Here is a 10,416-nt window from a genome sequence, read left to right on the forward strand (position 1 = left end):
CATCGCCCCAGTGATGTGTCGGGATGGACGGGAATAGCTGACGCAGCCAGGAGGGGCAACAGTGGTTGAGAAACATCGTAATTACCGAAGAACAATAAATACTGATTTTATAAATGCATACTTGCATCTGGTTTTATTGTAAACATTATACTATCGGGCAACAATTTTGCCTGGTTGCTTTTTTCTTATCTTAAGATGGCGAACTTTTAAACAAGCCCCAAAAACTATGAGATCAAACAGGTCAAATAGGAGGGAGGAGATCCGCTTGACAACAATTTCTGATCTGTGAGGTCTTATCTGCCCTCAGTGAATACCCAAAGGACTACATTTTTTCATGTTGCAGATCCTGATACGATAAATGAAGCCAATCAAGTATTGGCTATAGATTTATGCACTTTTTTTGAAAAATAAACCCTCAGTACCCACTGAACAATTTCAGTAGGAGACATACGGAAGTCTGAGTGCTATACCGGCATTATTTCTAATCATTTAAGTATTGCAGAGAACTCTTACAACCTACCATAGGAAAATAGAAACTTGGCCATAAACTACCCTGTCTAGGCTTGCAACCCCATCATGAAGTACATGCGAGCAGTCTCTTAACTCATCAGAGTCTCGCAGGTAATATGCGAGTTAAGGCTGCATTAACATTACTCATGAATATAAAAGGTAATGGGTTAACGCTTTGGGGAAAAAACACCGTTTCCCCTGTTTGCCTCAACCTCTTGAAGCCCCTCTGTTCTGTGCCACCAGTGGCAGCCTGCAAGTATCCCACATCATTGCTTCACCTCAACTAATTAGAGTTTACCTTCTGCTTATTACAGCATGGGATTAATATTAAGCAACAGAAGTCCTGCTCACCACCAGCCTGATCCTGAAAAGTGCTGAGCATCGTAGAGAGGAATTTTAGTTCAGCACTTCCTTGTAAGTAGGCTAAAAACTTAGGAACATCTATTTATAATAATAAATTGTTGTACATTTTTTATAGCTCCAGGTTTGGGAAGGATTTTCAGTTTCTTCCCATAAATCAGACCCCAAAGGAATCACTGTGTCCACTAAAGCACATGTAAGAATCGGCAAAATCTTGGGGAAAAGCTTGTGACACTGCAGGGCAAGTACACAGTTAACTGCAAAAGACAGTGTAATTTTAAAATGTTCAGCAAGTTAAAACCTAGGGGAGGCACTGCTCCGCTGTTGTTTTACAAACAGACTTTACACCCTGACACGTTACCGACGTGCCCAAACTGCACCTACTTCTGCTGGTTTTAAGACTGTTACTGGAGTGTCTGGTGGGTCAGGACCTGGCTGTGCCAGGCACCACACACCTAACTGTGGGACAGTGGCAGCAAATTTAGGCTGGGTTCCAGTTGCCAGAGACATTTACGCAGGTGCTTAACTTCCGAATGCTGGTAATTTCCTCTAGCGTTGGGGGATATGTTCACCCTGCAGACCCTGGGGTCTGGGCTGATTCAAAAGTTAGACAGGTATATGTGGCAGAGAAGAGGGGCAGTCAGTAGCAGAGGTGCAGAATTCACATTTACGGCGAGAGGTGTATAACGTGCCTTTCCCATCTTTTAAAAACCTGTCATCGTAGCGAGGCTGCTTGAGGGTTAAATAATTCAAAGTTTTCAACCAAATATTGCTGTGGTGCTTGTAGCCTGCTGCAGAGATGGTGGTCCTGATCAGGCAGCACAGATCTGGCAGGGCTGCAGACCGCTTTCGTTACAAGCCGGACATCGGAGAGCCCTGTAGGACTCTCTGAATCTGTTTGCCAGCATTGAAAACTTGCTTCCATGGCACAGTGAGCAAGGAGTAGAGCCTGACCCTTTACACTGGGAACAACCGTGTTCAGCATCTCCTTCCTGAAAGAGACAGATCACAAAAAAAATCTGTCACTGGATATCAGACACCAAAGTCAGTAACATACTTGAAAGAGGGAAATACTGTCTTCTGGTCTTTTAAGTAATTGTTGCTCCTGACACGCCACTCTGTCAGTAATATTCAGTTCTCGACAGCAAGCTCTTCAAGAAAAAGGCTCCCATATATCTGGGGACAATTTGTGGATACTTCTAGAAAATGAGAAGTTAATGTGACTGGGCTTATAACACAATACTTTCAAATTCATCTTTCTCCTCCTGCAAAGGCCTGCATAGCTCCACCCATCTTCCTGTCGTTTCTTAACACATCCAGACAGCTCTGTATCCTCAGTTTTGAGCCATGCTTCATTTCCTCAAGCATTTCTCCTCACCCTCTCCCCCCCCGCCGAATCCCTCATCACCGACACGCACAGCTTCTTTCAAGCTGCGCCTTGTGCCTGCAACTCTCTCCCAGGGTGCCAGACAGCCTCTTTCAAATCCCATCTTAACATTCAGTGCTTCCACAGAGCCCAGAAATTATTAAATATCTGCATCAGGAAGAACGTAGCATGGCGTAGGTTCATTCTTTTGATGTCAGGTTCAGAGTCCTGCGTCATTGCTGTGCAGCAGTTCTACTTTACGTGGCACTACAGAATGAGGTTTTAACTAAGACATGGGGAGCTGGTGCCAGATATGCTTCGTATTGGTGCCTGCTTCTGAATTTGATAGTCCAAGTTAATTGACTTCTCAAAAGAATAATCTTCTTGTGGTTTGGTCATCTTTAAGTGAATGTTCATAACACCAGTGTATAGAATGTCAAGACTTATTCTAAAAAATTATAGGCTTATGACCTTCAGGTATTACTTTTTATTCCCAAACATCAAGGAGAACGGAAGTACTTTGCCAAGTTCTTCCAAGGTTAACAAATTTCTCTGGAACAATGCCTTACAGGAGCTGTTGTCCTTCTCTAAAGTGCGCTCCTCCAGCGAGGGCGACTGGAGGAAGGCAATCAATTACCTTATAGAGGTCCTTTTCAACATATATTCCCCCAAAGGCCAGAAGTGATTTTTTTGATGACACGGAAAGGCATCTGCCAGTAGATGAGATGAATCTTGGCTTTTCTGTTAAAGCCTTCTTTCTGAAAATCAAGTTTATTTCAAAACTGACAAAGGCCAAAATTCCTACTTAGTTTCTTAAGGCTGTTTTCAGTTTTCGTGGTGTCTTTGTGGAAGTGAGCCGTAAGCAAGGCTCATGATTGCAGAAGGACCAAGGTAACCTGCACTCAGCACAGGCCGGTCTCAGATCTGCAAAACTGTAACGCTTCGTATTTGCCCTGCGCGACAACATGATGTTTTGTGGGATCAAATTATGGTCAGACTAATTGGGATTCTGACCAACAAAGACTAACCCATGAGAAAACAAGTGGAAGGCACAATCTTATTTCAGCTGATATTAAAATTTTAGCCTCCAGCAGTCTCAACCACAGAGCAGCTGTGTTTAGCCTTGTCAGGCTGAAGAAACTCTGGCCTGCTCTTATTCCACTGGGAGACGCTGATGAAGGATGGACCTACGCCAAGCTACATCAACGTCAGTGATCTCCAGAGGAAGACTCAAGTGGGAGATGTGAGCATCTGGAAACAGAACAGCTGTCCCCAGAGCACAAACTGCAGTGCAGCACTGATCGGTTATCTCCTGAGTGGAAACGGGAACAAAATGATGCTTTTAATGCAAATTTAGTTAAGTGCTGATACAGACATAGATAGGGCTTGGGTGGGAATGCTCAGTGGTCCAACCAGGGCTGTAAGACCCAAAAGCCTTAGAGGAAAAGCAGCATTTTACATTTTCTCTTACCTGTACATACTGGTTGCAGGCAACCTTTTTTTCCCCATCTTTTTTATGTCCACCACCAAATCTTTCTTTCTTTTCCCGGTATATGAAGGCCCAGTCATTTATTCCCTCAGTCTGGATGATTCTTCTCATGAGCTCTTTCTGGTCCATTGGTGCACGGATGATTTTCAGGTTATTAGTGTAGATTATGATCTTGCCAAAATCTAGAATTGGGGAAGACTGTAGAAGGATCTTATCAGTGTCTTGCCTGTGTAAATTCAACTGTACAAACACTGATGATCCCTGGATTTCCAGAAGAACATCCCCTCTGCCCGGTCATCTGCCCAGCTGGCTCTGAAGCACAAGCCAGCTCCCCACCACCACCCAGAGGAGAACAGTGGTGGAGAGACGGCCCTAATGGGCTACGGGATCAGACCAAGACTTTGGGTCAAAGCTTGGGAGCCTCACTTTAATGTCATGTTCTGGATGGGGAAAGCTTTCTGGGATGTAAATTCTCATTCCAACCCATATGCAAGAAAAAAAGAAGGCACAATTCTAAGAGCAGTGGTGTTGACGTACACGGAAGAGCAACCAACCTCTGCACTGGAGACTGACCTACATTTCTTTGAAGGTTGAATAGTTGGAGGGTGGTGGGTGTGGAGAGGGGTTTTCATGTTTTTGGCCAGAGGTAGAAATTCCCCACGATGATGACCTATTCCGCAGCCTTTGACGGGTTTTTTCAGACTTAAAAGAAAGCTTTTCTATGTATTTTATTAACGCTGGCAAAAGGGTCAGATGATAAAAAAAAACCCTCATTATCTAATGCTAAATTGTGTTCCTGACAGTGAGGAGCCAGTCTAAATAATCGTCTCTGGGCACACTTGATTTTGTATTCTTTTCTAATGATTTTGAAGCTAATCTTGGTAGGGTCAAACCTTTCTCTGAAAGCAGCATTTTGCTTACCTGGTCCCTTTTTCCCCTCTGCACTAGGTATCATATAGCAGTTACCATAGCCCATTGTTTTACATGCTTCATATTTTGCTCTGTTTAAGTATCTGTGTTAAGAAGCAATGCAAAAGGAGATGTTCTCCTAGGAAAATACCCTGCCAGAGTCACATCAGGTGATGTGAGCTGGCTGATGGCTCTCCTGGCAGTTGGGCACCTGCTTCTCTATGGGGAGAAGCAGGGCATGGGGGGGGACGCAGGTGAGCACAAATCCTTACCATTTGCAGGAGGCTTTAAAAGCCTCGTGTTTGTTACACAGACACGCTGTCTCCCAATACCAAATGCGTGTTGATACAAAACAAAACCGGTACTGGATAGTGTCATTACTCAAGGTATTTATGGTTAGGGAAACTAGGGAATAGATATGAGCATTACCCAAGAATGCAGAACAAATTAATGGTATGGATAAGATCACATTAGTGCTCTGTCTTCAGGCAGGAGACATTCATCGTGGTTTGATATTTTCAGTTAAACTAGATGTCCAGTGTATCAACTAAATATAGTTCAAATATCAGCCATCTGGGTTTCCTACATGCAACTTTGATTAGCACCAAGAATTAATAGACTTTTAACGTATTCAAATCAAGGCCATAAAAAGCATTTTATACTTTTTAAAGCACTTCAGTCTCTTTAGTGTGCAAGTGCCAGAATGACATTCCTCATTTACCAAAGAGCACAACGGATGACGACACAACTTTCTGTATATTGCAGCGGCTGGCGTACTTGAGTGACCTCACATTTCTCTCTGGAGACACCCTCAATTCTTGACCTTTCTGCAAGCAGTTGGGGCACCACCACCAAGCAGGCGCTTGCAGGACTGGGGCGGCGTGCGAGGGAGGGACTGGACAACAGGCTGACTTGTTTGCTGACACTAACTGCTCGTTGTTCCGTCTGAACTGGATTGGAATGAGCCGTCTCCCAGGGAAAGGCCTGATAGGATTCAGCAAGCCAGCTTACCTCACACAGTCTTCCTTTATATCTTCTTTTCTCTGAGCAGGCTCACCTCAAGTTTTAGAAGTCTGCTGATTATATCAGTATAAGGTACTCCATTTAGAGTTTGCGTATCAGTGTGACGTGGCTGTGTTATCAATAGTGCCGATATGCCACCATTGTTATATGAAATGTTTAGTTGGTACATCTAGATTTGATAAAACCAAGTAGCAGTAAAAGATACATAAATCTAATTCAACAGGGTAAGAAAGTGAACATAATCCCTGTGTATTAATCAATTTAACAAATTACACATGTACTAGCTTTTTATTAGGACTAAAGAGACACCTCTATATCAATGGCATTAATTAAATGTTAACAAAATATCCAGTGAAACTAAGCTGGGATTTTCAAAGTAGCCGAAGGGGAATTCTGACTTGCCAGAGGATGCGGATGCCTCATTCGAAGGCTTGCTGGTACACTGCCGGTGGCACTAACCTTTTTGCCAGCTGAAGTCATGCAACTTTAATGCTTTAAGTATAGCTAATTAAGATAACATCCACCTTAACATTTGACTGCTTCAGATGCATTAGGACTACTACATATAGATATTGATATATACAGAAATGTTATACATCTTATGCTACAAAATGGACAGATGCAAATCAACCCAGTGAGAAGATGGAGCAGAGCTAGCAGATGCTGTTCACTTGCTGACTGCACTGCTGCAAAACATGTGCATCCTGCCATTTGCAGAGTAAGCAGAATACAGAATTTGTGGGATAAAGTCTGAAGACTTACAACCACCCTTTTAAAATCCTGGACTGACAAAACTGAGGTTTTTTTCTGAATGAGGTTCCAGTTTGAGATTCCTGTTACCGATATTACTGTAAAAATGTTTTAGTCTGAAGTTGGTTTCCAAAAAGCTTGGCAGCCCTAGGCTGGACACTACTTACCCTGCAATGACTGTCGCTTGACTGGTAGTCACTGAGGAGAAGCGAGTTACTGGTGAGACTGTATTTCTTGTCCTCTTTGAATATGCTGATCCGCTGGGCAGTCAGCTTGGCTGGCGAGTAAAACCTGTTTTCTGGCATTTCCCCGGCCCCACAGAAATGGTCCCCTGGCTCAAAGCTGTGGCGGAGAAAACGCCGAGAGTGCTCTTTGGCTGGGGGCTCGAGTTCCTGCCCATCTTCATAGACTTGTTTTAACACTCGCCCACTGTAAGCTGACGATATTTTGAACCTCACTTTGCGGGGTCTTCCCTCATGCCGCTGATTGAGTTTCTTCTGGTGCTCATCCATTATTAGGATTTCAAGCTGCAGGTCCTGGAGATTAACTCCAAGAGCTTTGGGTCCAAACGAAAACTCTCCCCAGCTTCCCCCAGCCACACAATGTATAATTCAAGGTTTCTAGTAGTTCCTCTCATCTTACAGCAAAACCGACACCACTTTATTAAATATTGATAGATATTCACAAAGAGAAAATATCGATGGTAGTGAAATGTAAGGCAGGTTGGTGAATGGTGGACAGGCTGGCTTACCACAAGAGGAAAGGAGTTAACTTGGGGAGGATAGGATTAAATAGGAAACTCTGCCCATGTTCTGAAACCATGGAAATGTTTCTGCTATGTGCTGTGATAAGAACTACCCCAAATACACCATCCTAGCAGCTTTTCACAATTTTCTGACAAGGTGAGAAGTTAAAAAGACAAGTTCACAGAAAAAGCAATCCAGCTTCACAAATAGCAAATGTGAATAATTCCTCTTCCATTCTTGTGCCGAAACCCTGAGAGTACAAAGCTCCATTTCATTTTAATCCAAATGTGTTCCTCTACAGGTTGGTGGAGATCTAATTAAGATTTTCTCTCTCTTTAGCTTCCAGTCCCTATTTGTAATTCTTGCTGCCTTTCAGGGCCTTTTGACCGTTCTGGGTTTGCTTTTCATTTTTAAAGGACAGTCACCTACTGAGAGCCACCAGAGGCCCAATCCTCTGCTCACTTGCAGTCCCTTGCATGTGCTCAAGGAGCACAGAAAGCACAGCTCTTCCGCTTCAGTCGTTTTCTCTCCGGGTAGGCAAAGCAGAGGTTTGCAGAGGTGCAGAGCAGAAGGGGATGGGGCCCCAGGTTATCCTGGAAAAGAAGAGACGGCAGCAGTAGGCAGGTCTCTGCTTGGCACAGCAGCAGCTCTGCAAGGTGCGGGTTACAGCCAGCCTCGCTCAGCATCTAACTGAGGGATTTTAATTCCTCGACAGTCGCACAAACCTTCATCCCGACTGCAACGAGCAATGACCCAAGTTACCTTCCCATGACAGCCTGTCGCTGGAAATCCCTGCTGGTTGCCCCCAAACTGATGCCTTACCGGCGTGTGCTTTGTCACTCTGTTAAAGTAGGGGTTTGCTCACTCACCCGTCCCCAGCTCTGCACTTCAGCCTTATCTTTCCTTTTGAGGGAAAAAATGAAGAGTATGTTTAGTACAAAATGCATCAACAGGGTAACTGCTGTCTGGTTTTAAACAACCTACTTGTATCAAGCACATGCAACAGGAGTTAAAATCTCTCTTCTTTCAAGTTTCAAGATTTCAGTAAATTTCCACTATTAAATGCAGTTTCACTGAATGGGACTTAAACTAAGCTTTCTGCCTACATCCTGCCAAGGCTATCTTCTTCAAAACCGACGCTTTTAAAGCTTAATAGTCTCAATAGATTAATTTATTATGTTTATTAAAAGTTTGTTCGTGAAATACTAGGATGACAGTTTAGAAGGCTGTATACTAATAATACTCAATACAGACCTTCCAACCAACCAAGCAGTCTTCATGTGCGAAAAGCAGTTTCTGTCGTGACAGACATCACTCTTGCAGGTTCCTTGGGCTGCTGGAAGCCTCATCGTAAGTACTCGTAAAACATGTATATTCCACCAAGAGTACATGCATGAACACGCCTGGGTAAACATACAGCCACAGATACGCCCTTTTCATTTCCAAAACACTATTATAATGTTCATGTCAGTCTCCCATCCTATCTCAAACAGGAGGATCTCACATTATATGAAAACTTCGATTTGCATGAATCAAACTCGGCTCCTACTGCATTTACTTGAGAAGCTTGATCCACCCCTTTCTCCTCTAAGTCCTGTGTGAATCAGGCCTCAGCATTACTGCTTTTTCAAAGGTACACCAGTGGGCTTAATTTGACACAAATCATGCTGTGTAAGATACCTTAATTGGAGTTCATTTTCTTTTGATTAAGGGAACAATCAAACAGGAAATTAAGTTCAAAGCAGCAATGAGAACACAGCATGAGCACCACCGCCACAATCTGTGCTTGCGAGACGAGCAAAGCGACTTCCCATCCTTACAGTTACTTACAGGTGCTGCCAAAACACAGCAAATCTACCCTGGCCCTGTAATTTTCACATTAGAACAATCCCATCCTCTGCAGCACTATCAGCTGGATTTCCTGTTCACGCGAACAGCTCGTGGCTGCCAGCACAGGGGCTGCAGTCAGGGTGAAATTCAGCCTCCTGCAGCGGCGTGAAGTCCTACAGACACATTCCCTGAGTAAACCCGAGGTTGGCATGCAGAGGCTGCTATTCGGGTTTGCCGCAGAGGGATTCCTCACTCAGATATGCGTGCACTTCTTTTTACATCCCTGTACAGATAAGTCTTGCAAAGACAAGACTTCTGAACAGCCTTTCTGCATTTCTTAGCTGTTCTGAACAGCTCAGGCCAACCTTTCCACATTAAATATCCCAAACAGGGACTTTCCAGGCAGTGTTTTATGAGGCTGCCTCCAAAGCCGAACCTGTCTCGCTCCAGCCAAGGAGCGTTACCGCGTGCTGGGTGCAGGCAGCACCGCTCCGAGCGAGTGCCGGGTAGCGGCGGGTGAAGGATGGATGGGCTGGAGGGAGCTTGACACCGCCTGCTACAGCCCTGCCAGCACAGCAGCATTCACACTGCTCTCGTCCATCAGCACGGGTTTGTTTCCCACAGCTAGCACCAGTCTTACTAAAAATACAACAATACTCATTTTGCATTCAACAGTGAAATCATTGTTTCATAATCTAGATCATCACTGCACTGTGTTTTACTTCAGACTCTGTTCCACTGTATTTTAACGACATCTGTCTTTCAAGCATGGGACCTCTCTTCACCCTCCTGCCCATGTCAGGCAATGTGAAGCGATTGTTGGAAGCGTGCTGCAGGCTTTGCAGAACAAAGAGAGACAGTCCTTGCCCTAAGGAGCGTAACATGTTGGTTTAGATCTATTGCAACAAAGTAGGGTATGTACAAAGAAGGACAGAAAGAAAAGCTGTAGTGAACTGGACTGTAACGCTTTGAAGGCATGTTTCCGCCTGCAAGTTTTGCTGAAAAATGTTTTGTTGTGTTTTGCTTCCTTAGAGCAAGCACTACAAATCCTCTTTCTCATGACAGCACAGGGTAGGCAATGAATCAGGATGGGGAAGAGCGTTAGGGTTTCAGCTGCAGCAATGCCCAAATGCTTCAGTCCTGCCCCACTGCTCACATTATTCTGAGCAAGCACAGCATCTTGAAGTAAGGTTGGTGGGTGACTGCCAGAGAAGAGACAAAAAAGGGGTCTTAGCCAGCATTAGGGGCCACAAAGAAGGGCTAGAGGTCACGGATAAGAGGGCAGGTCAGATATGAAGGAAGCAAAGGAGCAAGGTAGAGGCTTGAAAGCAAGGACACAAGCATTAAACTAGCTTCAGTGTGGGAGTAGCAAGCAGAAAGGTTCAGACAAGCAGGTCAAGAAGATAATTTGAGCCGATAATTTAAAGGAGTTG

The 10,416-nt window shown here is 44.2% G+C and overlaps 1 protein-coding gene across 1 annotated transcript; it reads right to left on the reverse strand.

Annotated features, from left to right (window-relative positions):
• Positions 1 to 1,080: 1,080 nt before the first annotated feature.
• On the reverse strand, positions 1,081 to 7,001 carry GRXCR2 (glutaredoxin and cysteine rich domain containing 2). The gene is made up of 3 exons (XM_049830054.1): positions 6,575 to 7,001; positions 3,708 to 3,923; positions 1,081 to 1,862 (listed from the first exon to the last, which is right to left on the reverse strand). Exons 1-3 carry the CDS (start codon positions 6,917 to 6,919, stop codon positions 1,683 to 1,685), a joined length of 741 nt encoding a protein of 246 aa, XP_049686011.1. The 5' UTR covers positions 6,920 to 7,001; the 3' UTR covers positions 1,081 to 1,682.
• Positions 7,002 to 10,416: the final 3,415 nt, after the last annotated feature.

Source organism: Accipiter gentilis, chromosome 26 (genome assembly GCF_929443795.1).
Source record: "Accipiter gentilis chromosome 26, bAccGen1.1, whole genome shotgun sequence".
Lineage (NCBI taxonomy): Eukaryota > Metazoa > Chordata > Aves > Accipitriformes > Accipitridae > Astur > Astur gentilis.